The sequence below is a fragment of the Acomys russatus genome, chromosome 26, assembly GCF_903995435.1.
Source record: "Acomys russatus chromosome 26, mAcoRus1.1, whole genome shotgun sequence".
NCBI lineage: Eukaryota > Metazoa > Chordata > Mammalia > Rodentia > Muridae > Acomys > Acomys russatus.
The window spans coordinates 24441024-24461182 of NC_067162.1; the positions used below are offsets into that span (position 1 = coordinate 24441024).

Here is a 20159-nt window from a genome sequence, read left to right on the forward strand (position 1 = left end):
TGTGTGTGTGTGTGTGTGTGTGTTTGCACATGCTTGAGAGAGAAAATGTTTTTGTGTGCATTTATGAATACTTCCTCAACACTTTAAAGTACTTAAGGTTGAACACGTTTTGTTTTCTCTTGCCTCTTAGAAGAAATAGTTCCTCCAAGGAGATAAGTGTCCTCTTTGGGGAAGTGGTGTTAGACACCAAGTTTTGTGTAGTGGGTGCTTTGCTCATTGTACTGCAATACTGGTTTCTATATCTCTCCAGTGACAGACTAAGAGGTACATCTGATATGGTGTGTTCATATTGCGTTTACCTGTTTCCCTATAGTAAACAATAAAAATTTAAGCTTACACTCCAGTTTATAACCCTAACCCATTTCTATATGAATCATTTTATCTATCTTTGTAACCTCCTGTGCCAGCAGTTGGAAAGCTTGTACTATTTGTTAACTTGTTTAGCTACAGGGGAACAAGGGCTTAACATGGTAGTAGAGCACTAAATTAGCAAGCACAAGTTTCTAGGTTTAGTGCCTACAACAAAAAACTAACAATAGAAAAAGACCAACAAAATCTTTCCAGGACTCCTATCACATAGTTTAAGATGGGAGGTGGAGATAACTATTTTCAATTATAATATAATGAGTATCTATATATCCATATAATATATTACATCCAACTGACTTTTGTCTTAACCCATTACATTCTATAATCACTGAGGTTGAGATTTTCACTTGAATTTGCAATGAAATTGTTCTGTATGTCTCAGCTAGAGTTTTGTCCCTTTGTTGTGTTTTGCATTCCATCTTGAGAGTGTTCCAACTGTGTATATAAATTCTATTTTAACTTAAACACATTAGAGTTCACTCAATGCTATAAATTTTCATGGGTCTGGATAAATAAAATGTCATATATTGTCATTACATTGTATGAAGAAACATTTGAATATCTTAATGAAAATCCTTCGTGGCTCTAAGCTCTCTCCTTCACAATCCCTGGGTAACCACAGATCAGTTGATTCGTTACCCACATAGTTTTGACTGTCTCACAGTGCTGTATAGTGGAGTCATAGCAGGCAATCTTTTTCAGACTGTACTCTTTCACTTAACACTACACATTCCAGTGTCATGTATGTTGGAATTAATGACTATGCAGTAGTTTTAATCACTGCATAATACTCCGTCTCATGGATATGTCAATTTACCTTCAGGAAACATTTTCATTGAAGCCAGACTCATTTACTATGAATGAAGCTGATCTAAACACCGCATGCAGAATTTTATGTATCAATATTACCTTACCATTTCTGTTCTTTTATTCTTCAGATAGATCTTCAATTTGAAGAAGTCTTCTTGAAATGTCATTCCATCTCACTCGCTAGCAGAAGTGAAGTACAAAAACGAGCTTAACTATAAAGCTGTCATCTAAACAGTTACTTTTCTGAGTATAGTTGCACTTTACATTCCAAATTCTGCCTTCTCGGGCGCTGTTCTAATCTAATCCTTTAATCTTATCCTCAATTTGATGTTGTACTGGTGGTAATTACACTTCTCATTGTCTGTCTGTCAGTTTTATGTAGATGGACTCATGTAGTTTTAACCAGACAGAATGCTTCTAATTTCTCTATTAGATTTCTCTAAAGATGTTTTTGAATACTTTACTAAATGCTAATCAATTATACCCTCTGAATTGGCTTCAACTCTAACAAGAGGCAAAGAAGGCTAGACACTGGGTCTGACATGGTTCAAGTTTTTTCATCAAATAGTGTATGTCAGGAAGCAGACACTTTGTCTCCAAAAAGAGACCTTAGATACATTCACTAGTGCAATATTAAGTGTTACTATTACTCTAACAATTTACAATGTGTCTGGAAAAGCCTTTTTCAAATATGAGTAATTCTGCCATTCATTTATTTTCTTTTTTATATTTTTTATCTTTTTAAATAATTTATTCAGAGTACATCCCAAGTGTTAACTACTTGCTCCCCTCCCTCGTGAGCCCTATTGTCTACCTAGTCCTCTGACAGGGGAGGCTCTCCTCCCCCAACACCCGGCCACAGCCTATTAGGTCTCATCAGGATAGCCTGCAGCCCCTTCTTTTGTGGACGCACAAGGCCACCTGCTAAGGGGAATTCACATCAAAGGCAGTCCCTACTCTTCTTCCCCAAGCATGGATAATGAGCTGCCCATTGGCTATATCTGAACAGGAGATATAGGGTCTCTGCATGAATTGTCTTTGGTTGGTCATCAGTTTCTGCAGCAACCTCCATACACATCTGCTGACCTTGATGGCCTCCCTGTGGGTCTCTTGAACTCTCTGGCTCCTTCCATCCCCCAACTGTTCCATACATCTCTCAGTGCTCTGCAAATGTCATGACTTTCTTGTGTTTGACATCTGAGTAGTATTTCACTGTGTAATGAATTTTTGTATCCCATCTTCTGTTGAGGAACACCTAGCTTGTTTCCAGAACATCCTGGTTTCATATCTATGTATTCCCACATCCATTCTTTGTATAAATAATTTCCTAATTGTGAGTCATTGATTTTTTATATATTTATTTATTTTTATTTTTTATATATACATTTATATCATTCCATATATATACAATAAACTACCTATAGCAAGAAGAACCATGACACAATCAGGAATTATATAATCGGGACTTATATAAATGTTACATTCTTGGTGCTTTGACAGCCTTGAAGAAAACGTCTTTCCTATCTTGGTGCGTCTAAAACTCTGAATGTAAATCATCTCCATCACATCTTGTCAATATCAACGTAAAACATCTATCTAGACCTAAAAACATTTTAACGCCTAAACAATTAAGTTTCATTGTAAAACTAAGTTACCTGGTCTTCAACTCCATCAGAGACTTGAGAAGGAATAAACTTGATTACCTGAGTATGCCGGGAGTGCAGGTTAGTAGCTTTCCAAATGAGAGGATGACAGAGTCAGTTTGTTACCTGAATAGTCACCCAATACTCTCTCTTATGTTGGAGCATCTTCTTCAGTTTTTTTGGCCCAATATACCTGACAGACATATTTGAATCATTGATTTTTTTTGCATTTTTTCTTAATTTATTCATATTACATCTCAATGGTTATCCCATCCCTTGTATCCTCCCATTCCCCCCTTACTCCCCTCAACTATGACTGTGACCGAGGGGGACTTCCTCCCCCTTTATATGCTCATAGGGTATCAAGTCTCTTCTTCACAGTTGAGTGGAGAGTAGGGTATGACTTTCACACGTACTCTAGTGCCTCATATTTGACCACGACCCCTGGATGTCGAGACCTGGTGGCCCCAAGAATAATTGATTTTTAAAAAAGATTTGTTTTATTTATTATGTGTAGTGTTCTGTCTGTATGTATGCCTGCACACAAGAAGAAGGCATTAGATCACATTATATATAGGTGGTTGTGAGCCACCATATGGTTGCTGGAAGTTGAAGTCAGGACCTCTGGAAGAACATTCAGTGCTCTTAATCTCTGATGCATATCTCCAACCCAATTAATTGGTTATTAAAAAAAAAAAGATTTTATTTTTGAAATTAAAATACAATTACATAATTTCTCCCTTTACTTTCCTTCTTCCAAACCATCCCATGTACCTTATCACGTACTCTTTCAAATTTGTGAATTTATAGATCAATTTTAAAATTCTATATTTATTATATAAAATATATACATATTTTATTATATATAATAAAATACAGAACAATAGAGTGAGCAATTTATATATATGTATATATATACATATATATATATATATATATATATATATATATAATTTTTATGGTTGATAAAGTGTGTCTGTGTGTTTTGTGTGTAACAGTGATAATGCCCATGGAGGCCAGAGGATATTGGATACCCTTGAAGTGAAACTATAGGAGTTTATGAGCCACCTGATATGGGCACAAATAATGAAATTCTGGTCCTCTGAAAGAGCAATATGACCTCCTAACTACTGGACCATCTTTGAAATATTCTCTACTGATGTTTTTGATGCAATATCTGGAGGAAAGAAGAAGACATTAGCCGGCTCTTCATAAGCAGAGAATATCTAGGAGTCATGTAGACTTTTAGAAAATATGCTCTCCTTCATTTGCTGTAGACAAAAGAAAAACACTTGAGTCAATTAAAATTATTTTCAATGTATTTGATTATGTTTTTTGTAATGTGAGCCATCCTAAGTTAGGAGAGCTTTAAGGAAGTTCCTTGACTCTCAGTCTCATCATACAGAATCAACAATAGTAACAATTCCAGAGATGACATAGCCTTGTTAAAATGATAGTCATAAAATGAAGCACAATCTAAGGCAATTTGTGATTGACATAGATCCAAGAAAAAAATAACACAGGAAGGAAGGAAGGAAGGAAGGAAGGAAGGAAGGAAGGAAGGAAGGAAGGAAGAAATGGTTAGGAATTTTACAATTACAGCTTTCCCTTTGGTAACACAGAAGCCATTAAAATTTTCTTCTTAGCTGTATATTCGGTGACTATCTTATTATATTTTTTAGTGATCTGCCCCCTTGTTAGGATGATGCATCATCAAAAAGAACATAATAAGGAGTTGGGAGTCAGGACATATCCTATTTTAACTCCTGGCAGTGACTGACTTTAGTAGTGGGTATAGATAATAAATATAGACAGGAGTAAGCAATGTAACACTATCATTAAGCTTCTAAACATTAAGCACCAATTAAACAATATAGTGTATCAAATATAGAATGGAGAACCAAAGGCTTGGATTTCTGGTCTCATCTTTGTGATTTGCTTGCAGTTAGAGAACTGGTATTGATGCAATGAACTGGGTTGACGATTCCTCTTTGTAAATAAAGATTTATTAGAACAAAACCATATTCATTCCTCCATATGTTGTTCATGGTTCTCATTTTGTTGTGGTCTGAATAAGAATGGATCCCACTGTCTCATATTTTGAATGCTTTGTTATCAGGGAGGTGGCATATTTGAGAAGAATTAGGCGGTGTGGCCTTGTTGGAGGAAGTGGTTACTTAGAGTGGGTTTTGGGATTTCAAAAGCTCCAGCCAGGCTCAGTGGCTTTCTCTTTCCTGCTGCCTGCAAGCTATGGGTGTGGAGCTCTCAGCTACTTCTCCAGCATTCTATCTGCTTCTGTGTGTCCATGTCCTTGCTGGGGTCACAATAGACTAAATCTCAGAAGCTGTAAGCAAGCCCTGGTCAAATGCTTTCATTTATGAGTTGCTATGGTCCTGATGTCTCTTCACAGCAATAGTGATCTTAGGAAGACACTTCTTCATCACTGTGGCCCGGATAAAGTGCATGGCTGAGGGGACAGATACAAACTTACTGGTCCTCAAATGTTTATTGACATGCACATCAGAGAAAGCTTTCCCATCTTCTCCAATAAATGTCAATTCCTTTCTGTAAAAATGAGGAGATTATGCTTGTATTGATAAAAACAAGACACTGGTGTGAAAAGAATTTAGAATAATGAGCAAGAAAGTACTTTAAAGTGTTACAAGTATGGGTTTCCCCTATAAATAAGAAAATGCTATATTATTGTCTTTCTCATTTATGAATTTATGGATTTGGGTTTTTATTTTTATATTTTTTTACTTTTTCCTTCCCCTGTAGCCATCTCTCCTTGCTTCCTGTTCTACCTTTATTATGTACAGGTTCTCTAGCGAATTGACTTAAAGCATGCTATTGTAAGCCTGACCTTCACCCTTATTCTAAATGACTTCATTTGAGCCCCTAACCTTCAACCTCTGTGACGTGGCGCTAATTGCTTAATACATGAGACTGTCATTTTCTATACATAATTCCTGCTCAACCACCAAGACCAGCCTGTAGGCAAGCTTTTGAATTGTGGTGCAGACCTCTCTTGCAGGGCGTTTGGATATGATGTCTTCATAGGTAATTAAAGAAAGTTTAATAATATGGAGAAAGAGACAAGGAAAACAAAAAAGGGACCCAGTGAACCTGAGAATTTTGAAAATCTCCCTGCTTGGGTCTGCTCATGAGGAGCATTCCTCATGTGTTGCCTGCTCTTATACTGAAAATTCTAAACCTGCATTTTCTGCCTTGTCTGCAATTATCAGTCTCTTCTTTTCCATTTCTATTTAACTAATCCAATTTAGATACATTATAGTTTGATCATATGCCTTCCTTTCACCCAGCTCCTCCCAGATTCTTTCCACCTTCCTACACACGCAACGTCATATACTCTCCCACCCTCTCCTCCTGTCTCTAATACAACGCTCTTAAAACAAAATGGAAAAAGGAAAAGAAAAAAGAAAGTGAAAACAGCCAAGCAAAAACCTGCAAGAAAACAGAAACAAAATGCACATACATAAAAAAACCTCAGCAAACAAACAAACAAACAAAGATGTAGTCTATATTATATTGGACAAAATATCTTGAGCATACGACTTTCCCTGAAGTCCGGTTGATGCACCACTTTTCCCACTAGCTTCTCAGTCTTTACTTTCGTTGTATGAACAGCAATATGCTGTTTCTTGTTTTCCTTGTGCTGATAGTACCATGTAGTATCGAAGAGGTCTCAACCTGGGCATTTTTTTCTTTTCTTATTATACCACAGTTTACCAAAATTACCTTGATCCATCCTTCCTCCACCTTCAGATCTACTCTGTGACAGTCTTCCTTTTCACATTATCTGTGTCAATCCTACTTAAATTTCAAAATTTTTTAGATATCAGTGGCTTTGACATAGCATGCTCTGATTGAATCAGGCATGTAGAGGCAGAATGATAAAGCTAAGTATGACTGAGTGGTACAACAAAGTTCTTACAACTGTGCATTTGAACTTCTGCATGTTATACAACAAACAATAAATATCTGTGATTCGTACTTTCTTTCAAGAGGGTAGTAAGAGTAGTGTATCCATTCAGTGATAGTTACTTTTCAATGACTTGCCTGTAAGCACAATGAACTACTACAGTTGATGAACCTAAAGGAATGATCCTTACCTTTGCATTTCCCTGGTCATAGAATTGACATTTGATGGTAAGTTGCACCTCAGTATTTGTGTGGCCGATGAATAAATTTCATTGTGGTCCCATATTTACTTTTCTAAGCCTACAGTTTCTCATCTTTTTTGAGATAACTATTCATTTCCCCCAAAACTTTAGAACAGTGAAGTTCTCAGCTGAACATTTTGAACACTTTAAATAATTGTTCAGCTTCCAGCTTCACATTGTCTTTTATGACAGTCTTTCGATTTCTTAATTATTGCATTTTGTCTTTCCCTGTGGCTCAGATAATAAAACTATAGTCTGGATTAGCATTCTTCAGGCAGAAGGGAAATAAAAAAGCTTTCTGCCTTATTTTGTGACATTGCTACGTCACCATTTTTCTCTGTCTTTGGAAATAAATTGTTGGCAGATCTGCAATTTCTTCTGTCTGCTCTCTGGAACCCTTGGCAACATGTCACCTGTTCTGGCAGATTTTTATATTCAGGGCACAATTCAGAGCTCAGGAAGGATTCTTTGCTGATTTTTTTCCAGTCATTAATCACTGCCTACTGTTTCACTATTAGAGAGAGATCTCTGTCTACATGCATGCATTCAATTAAGGGCTGATTGTTTTAGTTTATGGATTATCTAGGTTCTGTGTTTTGTTTTAGTTTCTGTTTGTGTCCCTGTATTCCATTTGAATACTCATTTACCAACTCAGTTCCCATTGGCTTTCCTCAGCAACAGAGAGATAGGAGCAGAAAACATTAAAAATTAAATTTAGCCTTTATATCCCTCTTACTAATCTACTGAAATATTGGGAAGTATGCCAAAATATATTTATCCAGTGTAATTTTAAATCTCAGATTTTTTTCCTCTGAATCTTCTATCTCGTTCACATTAAATACGTGAGGTTAAAAAAACAGCAATATAAGAGACTCTAGAACTGCAATCCTCAGAGAGTCACACAGAATAACTGATTTTTTTTTTTTCTGCTGCACAGTAGTTGTGGTCTCCACCTAATAATTGGGCCTCTGTTTCCCCATTCATAAAGTCAAAATGCATTGATTATTAGATAGCAATTGATCCAGGTGACATAGAGATAAAAGAAAGACTGTCATTTTCAGAAAGAGATTTGTACTTTTAATCATGACAAATCAAAATCTGAAATTTCTTTGTGAATGTGAGACTGGGCACCTGTGTTATGGGAGCCCTGGGGTTTATAGGACAGAAAAGAGGGACTTTTGGGGTTGGAAAAGTCTATCTACAGGCCTGTTGTTATGCAAATCTTCCAGTCAGCACCTTCCACGGGAGATAACCTCCAAGTCAACTCTCCTGTCCAGCACTTCTCAGTCCACCTGAGGCTTTTAGGTCACTCAGCTCCCAACAATCATTTACCTACATTGAGGAAGATACAGAGATGATTAATATGAAATTACTGATTTAAATGTTATATGGCAAATATACACAGGCACATACAAATACACAAATACACATGGGATTGTATGCTGGTGAGCATAATTTAGACCAAAGCAATTTCTGTCTCAGTACTTAACTATTAGAATAGAAGGAACTCCTTGTTAAGATAATAGAATTTAAGCCGGGCGTGGTGGCGCACGCCTTTAATCTCAGCACTCGGGAGGCAGAGGCAGGCGGATCGCTGTGAGTTCGAGGCCAGCCTGGTCTACAAAGTGAGTCCAGGATGGCCAAGGCTACACAAAGAAACCCTGTCTCAAAAAACCAAAAAAAAAAAAAAAAAAAAAAAAAAAGATAATAGAATTTCTGACCTGGGTGGAAACATAACATCCCAGTTGGGCTGAGTCACATAGCCAAGGATCCATCCTTAAGAAAGGTGACTCACCTTAAGGCAATCTGCAGACAGAGGAAAAATAACTAGATCTTTCATGACACGCTGGACTCTTTCTTCCCAGAAATCTGATGCCCAGCACCCCTTCCAGCTCAGGAACTGACCAGGCTACAGCCGTGTAGCTTCATTAACCTTTATGTTTCTTGTTTTTTGTTTTGTTTAATTATTCACAAAAACATACAGTCTCCTTTCCTTTTATTTGTCTGTTTTCTGGGCACAATTCCCTCCACTTGTGGGTTTCCCCCAACATTTTGAGCTTTTTTCTGCAGTCTCTGAAGCTTCTCCCCTCCTCTAACTGTCCTGTGGCTCTGACTACCAGGTCAGACCTCCATGCCTTTAAACAGCATGGCTTTTCCCCTTTCTCTCCACTGCTGTTCAGGAACTGTTGAGATTCACAGCTTGCCTGTCTTCTCAGCAGGACGTGGGGTGTTCTTCTAAATAGCGATAAAGCTTCCTTGAGTTTCTACTTGAGTCCATTCTTAAATTCTTTTAGAAATGACAATAATGACCGCAAGAGGAAACTCAATTTACTCCTGCATCATAATTATACATAAAACATAAGAAATATCAATAAACAAAACCCCAAACACCTTAAAACTTACACATTCAAAGTGCACCTTGCTCTATAATGGATTTCAACAAGCCCTGAAGCAGAGTTCAACTGTTTTGTAAGTTTTTTGTTTTTTCCCCTATAGGTTTCAGCTACTTTCTCACCCTAACTATAATCCTCTTCTGTCTCTTACTTAAAAAGACAATAAGGCCGTTTTCAGCATGAGACTTATACATTACAACTAACAAATATATACAGATACTTACATTTCATGCAAGAAAAATTATTGAATATATTTTATAAATTGTCATATATTAAAAATTGCATAAAATAACCAAAGCAATGCTTGTCTTCTCCATGCTGAAAAAAAAAAAGGATAATTGCATAAAAGTTTTAAATAGATAATCTCACGCACATTTAGGGTCTAGGTACATCATATGAGAAAGATCATAAAGAAAAGATGGGTGTATGTCATCTCACATGATCATCCTTGTGTTGTGTGTGTGTGTGTGTGTGTGTGCATGCGCGCGCGCGTGTGTGCGCGTGTGCGCGCGCGCGCACGTGAAGAACAGCCTTCTTTGGAAGATTGTCATTTAATACTTGTCATTATAGTTGTCATCATACTTCATATGATCTGTTTTTAATATACCTCATTATTTTCAATTAAATGCTAAATTTTATGTATGAATATGTTGGGAAAATAGTTTGAAAAGTGTGAAAGATAATGTGTTATTCTAAACTGAGTTCTCTTAGGACAAGCCCCCAAGAGAATTTGGTTTTGGTTGACAATATATCATAGCTTCCAATGATCCCATATCATTTTAATTTAATTAAAATGTTAATAGTCCTGATAACAAATGCCACTTGTATCCAAAGATGTCTTTGTCCTATCATTTTTGCTAATAGGGAATATCTCTGGGTCACGATTCAAAGCGGGATGGTGTTAGGAGACACTCTTCCCTAAAGAAGACCAGTGCTCCATTTTCTCAAGGCATAGGAGTCTGTGCGAAGTTGACCTCATCTCAGTCTCCCAACAGACACTTGGAAATAAGAACGTTCACATACAAACAATACTGTCAAACTCTAATCTAAAAGTTCTGTATACAACCTGGAAATTTGTCTTTAATCATCCTCTTTCCTGATTTGGCTCTTCTCTAATAATTTAAAATTTTCACTCACTTACTTTTTAGGTTTCTCAATAAGAATGTTAGTCAGCATCACATATCTCCATATTCTGTGAAACCCTCTATCATCCTGTAAAATGTTTAAGGTGTAAAAACCTTAAATAATACTTTGTGGCTCTCTTTCTGCCGCCACCTCCATCCCCCTAAGGGTTTTAAGTAATAGAGTCACTTAGACTTAATAGGCAACAAATTAGGTGAATTATTTGTTGCCAGCCCAGGAGATAATGCTCCATATTTTTCAAGGCTTGTTATCCTGTTTAAAGCTATGGAGTTTTAATTGTCAGTTCAATTGGTTCTCTCAAAAGAAACAAGAAACTTAATCACATATGGTTTTTGTTGTTGTTTTTGTTTGTTTGTTTCATTTAGACCCAGATGGACCTTATTGATCTAAAGGAGATTAAGTCGTAGCATTCCTTCAACAAAAGGTGATGTATGTTGTATGACAATAACCTGCAAAAGAAATAACCACAGGTAGTTTGATAGGTTTGGTTGTTTTTATAAGTATGAGAGCCATTATAGGGCCTCAGGTACACACTCCAGATGCCCAGCAACTAAGCTACATCAAGTTTTTTGCTCGTGCTTTTTTGTAGTTGTTGTTTTTATACTTAGTAAATTTACATATTAAGTGTTATGTTCTGTTAGTGTATTCTATTGAATTTTTTTTCCCCTGGGGAACTTTTTTTTTAAGTGTAAAGTTACATTGGAATGGGCAGAACCTAATTCATGACTGGGTCAACCTTCCCACATACTTCTTCCTCATATTGATGAAATATGTAACAAAAGACATTTTATGCTCAATAATTGGAAATAAATCCTTCCCCCTGCTGCTAAACTATTGTGTTCCAGATCATTTATTAGACATATTTTAGGGGTCCTTTTTCAAGGTAAACATTCAGACTATTAAGTAATTAGTTATGTGTCAGAATTCTAGTTCATTGACTGACAGTGAGAATCCACACTATCCCATGCCTATGAAATTTTAGATATAAAGGAGGCAGTCTTTTTTTTAGGTTAGCATATTAATACATCATGTAGTATCTCTGCTTTCCGCAGGTCTGTCTTCTGGAAGTATCATTCTTTTAGAATTGATGTACCAACCACTACACCAATTTTGACAATCATTACTATTCAAATCCAGTCATAGTTCATTTTATTGTGCTTTGCTTAAGTGCTGATTTGACGATACTGTGAGAGGATTGTTTGCTGTCTCTTCTGTTTTCTACATAGTGCGTCATTTGCAACCCCGTATCCTGCCAGTGTACTAGCAATAATTTTCAATAGTATGGGTACTATTCTCCCTTATATTGATAAGTCATAGCTTCTAAAAGTTTTTAAACTTGCTATGATGATCTGTGATAATTTGCATAAGTTGCAGATCAGACAGATGACCTCACACATGCCGAGCAAACATTCTGTTCTTCTGAGCAGTGTCCCAGATCAGTGAACTTTGATATTACTGTTGTAATTATTTGGAGGCACCAAAAACAGTACTTGTATAAGACTTTGAACTTAATGGAAAATTGTATGTGTCCTGATTGCATCTGAGTTGTTCAATCTTTCACTTTATGTTCAACTTCTCTATTGCCTGAAATAAAGCAACACTGAAATTAAGACAGTTAACGATACTGAAAGCTTTTATTATGATATATAGTATACATACCCTGAGAATTTTATGGATCATGTAAGAGAAGCTGGGAAGAGCTCTGCAGTTTTGCCATGTTTTTCTTACCTTCAGAGAACACCAGATCACATTCAGGGGAATCACGGAGGTTAGTCAGAATACAACAGGGCTATGGGCCAACTGTGCAAGACCACGTTACATGATTTCTATGAGGATGGACATAGTAGGCAGGAAAAGCAGTTTTGGAATTGGTTCATTAAGTGTCTTAAGGTTAATGGTAGCTGGTCTGTTCGCATCCTGGACCTGAAGAAAATGTGGTAGGTATAAAATGGTCCAAACAATAAGAGAACTTACCTGGACATGGACTTGATCTAATAAGAGGGTCTTGCTGAAATGCTTGTAACCATGTTTTCAAATGGGCTCTATATTTGCACTAGTCTCTACCACAGTGCCTGAATTTTCTCTTCAATATCTGAAATTTTGTCTTTGGAACACTCATCATGTTTTTACAGACCTCAAACTAAATAATAGTAGCGATTAAAAATATAAACAAACTAAGAGAAAGAGAGGGGGGGTGGAATGGCATAGAGAGAGGAGGGAGAGGAGTAGAGAGGGAGAGAGGAGAGCACTACCGACCTCATCTCCACATGAAAGGGCATTCTTTCCTCAGATCCTTGTATTTACCTAAAAGACAAATTATTTTTGATACAAAGGTATAATTTCAATGTTTTTTAGACTTTAGACTGGCATGTATCTGCAGTTTTATTTTTAAAGTCATCTTTAACTCTAAGAACAAACCTTGGAGAACCTTGGAAAGCAACTCTAGGATCAACAGTACACACTGCCTGCTGATGCAAATAGGGATGAAAAAACTTCACTGTCTCTTTTCAAATGACCTGTGAGTTAACGTGCCTACTGACAGGGATACACAGTGAACTTTCATTTTGATATTTAGTGACATTAGGACACTAAATGTAAACAATTAGCAAGCTACCAAACTATGTACAAAATTCATCAAAACTCACAGAAATGATACTTGCTAATTTCAGGTGAAAAGTTTCTAATGCATTTTATTAACTTTATATAGAAAATTGCTTACAATGCACTAGGATTTTTCCTTGAAATTATTTTCATAAAAAATATAAAAGGAGAAAAAAAGAAGTGCAAAAATCATACTAATGATAAATATTATATATTTGATATTTCTTTCTAGATTTATGATGTGTCACTTAAGAAAGGATTTATAAGGCAGACTACAGCTTAAGACAATGAAATTTTATGCAAAATTTTAAAAATGTAAGAATTTTAGTGGAATACATAATGCTCTGTTAAAAACTGACTGCTACTAAGGTGGGTGACTTAAATGGCCTCTTTGTTGCTTCCTCACGTTTGTATGATTGTATGCTACTTTAGGGAAGTTTGGCTGCCAATTGGAATCCCTCTTGCCATACAGACCAGGTAGAAGCAGAAGTAAGAATACAGAGCATCCCACCTTCCAAGTAAAATTTTATTTTATGAGCACAAAGAGGAAGATATCCTGCTCAAATACCTACTCCTGTTAACTTGTTACCAGGGATCTTGATGTCCGTGAGAATTGTCAGGTAGATACACACAGGATTTAGCTTATACTAAGGAGAAACAGTCAAACCCATCTTGGAATTTTGATAATGGAGTTTTAAATTTATTCTGAAAACATCAATCATGAAAAAAAAAAATAGAGATTTTAATGGAATTAGTACCAATATCTTGGATTTGGAGATAACAGATCAACATCTTTAGTTTTTTGAAAAAATAATGTGAGATTTTCACTGTTATTTATTCATTTTGACATACTAGCCTCAGTTTACGTATTCATATATGAAGTGCCACCATTGGATCCACATTCTGTTAATTTTTGGAGATCAGGAAATAAAAGACAAGTTATTATCTATTTGTTAAACCAGTCCCTTTGTAAGATGTATTAGCCACACAGTACAGAACATTTTCATGATGCATTTTGAATTTTGTTTTTTTTTCTCTTTGCAGAACCTGTATATTGATGTGTGATATAGCTGTTCCATTTATACCTGAGGATTCCTTCATAATTTGTTCCCTAAATTTTCCAATTATGAGTTAGATGTAACAGAATAGTATGTTTTCTCTATTGCTAGTTTCTGGTTTTCCTGGCTATTGCAATGGACTTTCCATGTCTTTGTTTTTTATTAATATGAATAAGGATATAATTCAAGGACTTATGTATACTTTTACTGCCTAAATTTTTTTGGATCTTCTCCTGAAATCCATTCACCTCTATAAACCAGATGCAGAATGGTTAGATACAGTAGTAAGGCGATGTTCTCTGCTACCAATGTAATATCACAGTCACCAAGATGGGCTGCATACACTTTCTGTGTCAGCTCAGTTCCACACAATCACCTACACATTATACTTAGAAAAAATATATATCAAAAATGAAACTATATAGAGTATCATATATATACACTAATTTTTTTGATGATTAAGCTAAGGAAAATGTTTCGAAGTTTCGGGAGATGAGAACCGAACATGGGAAGACCTGAATCCATAGCTTAGAATTTGGAGGCACGGGCAGCGTATGTGATGAAGGTTTCATGGATTGATCTGCCCATGGCAGCATCTTCAGGAGGCTTTTTACACTACGTACCCTCAGATCCTCATCTGTAAGCAGCAACAGAATCAAAGTTTGCTACCCTATTATAACATTACTTTAGCACATTTCAAATCAGTTCTGGAAAGTAAACTCAATGATGACACTAATCTCTTTTCTCGACAAAAATATAAAACATGAGATGAGAACATATGTGGCATGGCCGTTAGGTCATCTTCTTTTTATTTTTTATTTTTTTTATTTTTTTATTTTTTTAGGTCATCTTCTGTAACCAGGCAAGGCTTCCGTAGTGGGACTGAGACAACAACTCAGACACAATACATTTGACCTACAAACCATCCTGTCTGCAAGATGGGTTGGGGTAATGAAGGCTCAGAACTTATGGGAGAATCCAGCCAATGACTGGTCTAACTTGAAGCCCACAGAGAAGGGAGTCTATTCCCTGCACTGCTTATATGGCCAGGAACTGGAGGATGGATAGCTCAGTGACCAAGGATGGGGGAAAGGGGGAAAAAAATCAATAAAATGATTCCTAATATATTCTGCTATACTTATAGATTGGATATTGTTGAAACACACAAAAAAAAGGGGGGGAGGAAGAATTATAAAATCCAGAGGCTCGCAGAATCAACTGAGCAGGCCTCTTTGGGGGCTCACAGAAATTAAATCAACAATCTTGGAACCTGCACGTGTCCTCGCTAGGTCCTCTGCATATCTGTTATGTTAGCTACCTTGATGTTTTGTGGGACTCCTAACACTGAGAGTGTGGGTGTCCATGACTCTTTTTTATTTTTTTTTCAAGAAAGAGTTTCTCTGCGTAACAGCTCTGGCTGTCTTGGAACTCGCTCCATAGACCACGCTGGCCTTGAACTCACAGAAATCCACCTACCTCTGACTCCCCAGTGCTGGAATTAAAGGCATGTGCCACCACTGCCAGGTTGTCCCTGACTCTTTCTTCTGCTCTTGGCATGCTTTTCCTCCTACCATGGACCCTCACCAAGCCTTAATATGAGGGTTTGTGCCTAGTCTTATTGTATCTTCTTATCCTGTGCTCAGTTGATATCACTGGGAGGCTTGTTCTTTTCTCAAGTGAAACTAAGGACTAGTGGATCTGGGGGAGATGGGGAGGTGAGCTGGGATGTGGAGGAAGAGGACCTATGGTCCAGATGTTCTTAAAGCAAAACAAAAATAAATAAGATGGCAATAATCCAAACACAAAATTATATAAGATGATGATGATAAATAATTCTTTTTGTTCAAAAGAATCATCACAAATGTAGTTATTATATCTAATAGCTATAGAATTATTTTCTTTTTCCATATTTGAAGTCCATATTGCACCAGTGTCTTGGGTGCAAATAGTAGGCCATTTATCAAAAACATCGAATACTTCCTTCAACTGCCAGAGACTGACACTGAGGGTATCATCTCTAGATTGGACATTTAGAAAATTATAGACTCTAGGCTGACAGCTGATACCTTATCAATACTGCGGCTTGTCCATTTTCTATCAGTGATGTAATATATTTTAAGAACAGCAGTGTTATTTTATAGATCAATATAAAACTAACGTGATTCTAGTTCTCTATGGGGAACATGGATTATTTGTTAATGTTTCCTTTTGTCATTGGCATTAATCTGACCTTTACCTGGGAGCTTCAGATCTCAGGATGACTCATCTACTAAAGTTCAACTCCAGTTGCTTCTCTCTAAGAATATGCGGCTCCCCTCAGAACTAACACTCATCAACATGAGCAGCACCACAGCACACACACATATAACCTTGCACAATGAGGTTACTCTTTCTGGACTCTTCTGTTGTCAGGGTTATTGGAGCCATCTCTTATGAACAGTGAGAGAGGGTTAGTCACAATTATAAGGAAGAGATGATAAGGTTTTAATCTCATTTTTCCTAATAGCAAAGGTTTTTGGCCACTGTCAATATGCCTTATCTATTTCACATTATCCTGAAAATAACCAGAATTAAAAGACAAAAAGGCATTTATTAAGAATATACAACATGTACCACACCAGCAAAGCCCATCTTCTCCGGGGTAAGCTCGGAGAACCTTGAGACAATCCGCCCTCCCGTTGCAATGGCGATCAGCTCAATCTCAGGTCCTCCTACCCAGCGAACTGCAGGCAGGGCGTTCTGAAGAAGTAAGTGATTGGCTTCGTCATGAAAGCCCCACTGGCAAATAGCTAGGTTAGCACCAGTTTCTTTAATCTGCTGAATCATCTCTTCAAACTTCTCCTGTTCGTATCTCTGCAGGGCTTTGTAGTCCTCCACAGAAGGTTACATCCAGCTTGTGCTTTGCCTTTGGTTTAGGTGGCTCAAATGGACATGTGAGAATTGCAATCTTAGCATTTTCCACTTTTTTTTTTGGCATCTGTGGGTGACTGAAGTCCTTATCGACGACCACACCCTTTATCAGTTTGGTGTCCTCCAGCCTCCCTCCCACTTTGCCTTCCACTTTGATGAGCTCAAAGTACGGGAGATCTCGTTTGGCACTACCAAAGACAAAATGCTGGTCACTGAGAAGTGTAAGAACTCTAGAGCTGTGACCATTTTCATCAGAGGAGGAAACAAGATGATCATTGAAGAAGCAAAACGATCTCTCCACGATGCCCTGTGTGTCATCCGGAATCTCATCCGGGACAACCGTGTTGTGTACGGAGGAGGGGCAGCCGAAATAGCCTGCGCTCTGGCAGTCAGCCAAGCATCAGACAAGTGTCCAACTCTGGAACAGTATGCCATGAGAGCTTTTGCAGACGCCTTGGAAGTCATCCCCACGGCCCTTGCAGAAAACAGTGGCATGAATCCCATCCAGACCATGACTGAAGTTCGAGCCAAGCAAGTGAAGGAGTCCAACCCTGCCCTAGGGATCGACTGTTTGCACAAGGGCTCCAACGATATGCAGTATCAGCATGTCATAGAAACCTTGATTGGCAAAAAGCAGCAGATCTCTCTTGCTACACAGATGGTTAGAATGATTCTGAAGATTGATGACATCCGTAAGCCTGGGGAATCTGAGGAGTAAACTGTCCATCCGCTACTGTGACTAAATAAAGGGTGTGTTGTGCTGTTTAAAAAAAAAAAAAAAATACAACATGGAGGATGCTGTAAGACATGTGAAGTGGAATCTCCAATTCTAATTGTTTGAAGAAAGAAATAGTGTACAAGGAATTAAGTCAGTGTTCCCAGGTCAAGGAATGGTTTGGTTAAATTTTAATTTTTCCTACATCCTAAATCATGTGAATGATCTCCATATTGAAAATCATTAATAGTATTTATTGAGGATATAAGTGAATGAAGGAAGAAATGTGTTATTTGTGATGTGGTCTGAAATCGGGTACAGAAATTCCATGCAATTTTTTAGCACTAGACTCACCAAGTTACTAGATGATATATTCTTTTTTGTTTTATTGAAAATAGATTTTTTTTTTTTGTCTCACAAAATATGTATTTTATCATAGCCATCTACTTCTGGGTATGCAACACAACCTTAAGAGTTGTTTGTTTCTTCAGTGAGACTCCCTTGGAGATAATAAATTTCCATTTGTAAGTGGTTATCAATAGGAGATTGCTTCTGGGTTAAGGATGTAGGGATGCGTCCACTTCCCCTTTCATCTCTAGGACATCATTTGGTGCAGACTCTGCAGGTGCTGTGCAGGCTGTCTCAGTCACTGTGAGCTCGTGTTGTGTGTTGATCATGTTGCATTAGATGGTCTAGTTTTCTTGATATCCTCCAAACCCTCTGGCTATTACTTTCTTTCTTCCTCATCTTCCACAGGGATCCCTGAGACCTGATGGAAGAGATTTGATTGAAACACCCAATTTGCTTTTCGCCAAGATGGTGCCGAAAGCGAAGAAGGAAGCTTCTGCCCCTCCCAAAGCCGAAGCCAAAGCAAAGGCCTTGAAAGCGAAGAAGGCAGTGCTGAAATGCGTCCACAGCCGCAAGAAGAAGAAGATCCGCATGTCGCCCACCTTCCAGCAGCCCAAGAACCTGCGGCTCCGGAGGCAGCCCAAATACCCTCGAAAGAACACACCCAGGAGAAACAAGCTTGACCACTATGCCATCATCAAAATTCCCCCGACCACCGAGTCAGCCATGAAGAAAATAGAGGAAGGATAGCAGGCTACCAAGAAGAGACTTGATATCCTATGAGCATATACAGGGGGAGGAGGTCCCCCTCAGTCACAGTCATAGGGGAGGGGAGTAAGGGGAAAATGGGAGAGAGGGAAGAATGGGAGGATACAAGGGATGGGATAACCATTGAGATGTAACAAGAATAAATTAATAAAATAAAATTTAAAAATAAAAAATAAAAACAAACAAAACAAATAAAAAAAAAACAATAACAACAAAAAGAAGATAGAGGACAACAACACACTAGTGTTCATTGTGGATGTCCAGGCTAACAAGCACCAGCTCAAACAGGCCGTGAAGAAACTCTACGACATTGATGTGGCCAAAGTCAGTACCCTCATAAGGCCTGACGGAGAGAAGAATGCATATGTTCGACTGGTTCCTGATTATGATGCTCTGGATGTTGCCAACAAGATTGGGATCATCTAAACTGAGTCCATCTGGCTAATTGTAAATATACACTTTTTTCACCCAAAAACAAAAACAAAAACAAAAACATCCAATTTAGGTCTGAGTGCTCCAAGGTCACTTATTCCTAAGAGAGAGACACCTGCTCAACCATGTTCATTGATGCTCTGTTTGTAATAATAACTAGAATTGGAAACAACCTAGTGTTCGCTCAACACTTCACTTGATCCACTGGATCCATTGCCATCCATCCATCCAAGTTATCTATTCTTTTCCCATTTCCTAGGAAAATCTATCTACAATTCCTAGGTCCCTCATTCTATACCTAACCTCTGTGGTTCTAAGGATTGTACTTTGCTTATCATTGACTGAACAGCTAACATTCACATATATGTGAATACCTACCTCTGGATCTTGAGGTAGACTTTATTCCCATCTTCCTGAGAAACTGCCACATCAACTCCCACACTGGCTGTATAAGTTTGCATTCCCACCAACAATGGGTAAGTGTTCTCCTTAATTCAAATCTATACCAGCAGGAAGTATTACTTGGTTTATTTACCTTGGTGATTCTGACAGGTGTAAGATGAAGCCTCTAACTAGGCTCCAGGATGACTAAGGAATTATGTTGTACAATTCTTTCTTTATCAACACTAAAATTTCCCCTTTTGAGAATTCTTTCTTTAGATATGCATCCTATTTTGAAAAATTGGGTTATCTGATGTTTTTTATAACTAGTTTTTTTGAGTATTTACATAGTTTGTATATTATCCTCCCCCGCTTGGACAAGTAATTAGTCAAAATCATCTTTT

General features: G+C 37.5%; 2 protein-coding genes across 2 annotated transcripts; both read left to right on the forward strand.

Moving 5' to 3' along the window:
• Window positions 1-17283: 17283 nt before the first annotated feature.
• LOC127209037 (T-complex protein 1 subunit epsilon-like) lies at window positions 17284-17854 on the forward strand. The gene has a single exon (XM_051168575.1). It carries the CDS (start codon window positions 17314-17316, stop codon window positions 17827-17829), a length of 516 nt encoding a protein of 171 aa, XP_051024532.1. The 5' UTR covers window positions 17284-17313; the 3' UTR covers window positions 17830-17854.
• A 788-nt stretch (window positions 17855-18642) lies between these two features.
• LOC127209294 (60S ribosomal protein L23a-like) lies at window positions 18643-19402 on the forward strand. Its single transcript, XM_051168878.1, has 2 exons — window positions 18643-18900; window positions 19156-19402. The coding sequence occupies exons 1-2, from the start codon at window positions 18643-18645 to the stop codon at window positions 19366-19368; spliced, it is 471 nt and encodes a 156-aa protein (XP_051024835.1). The 3' UTR covers window positions 19369-19402.
• Window positions 19403-20159: the final 757 nt, after the last annotated feature.

Coding starts and splice junctions, on each gene's coding strand:
- LOC127209037 (XM_051168575.1), top strand. CDS start 17,314: ATGCTGGTCACTGAGAAGTGTAAGAACTCTAGAGCTGTGACCATTTTC.
- LOC127209294 (XM_051168878.1), top strand. CDS start 18,643: ATGGTGCCGAAAGCGAAGAAGGAAGCTTCTGCCCCTCCCAAAGCCGAA. Junction 18,901..19,155: donor CCCCGACCACCGAGTCAGCC/ATGAAGAAAATA, acceptor AACAATAACAAC/AAAAAGAAGATAGAGGACAA.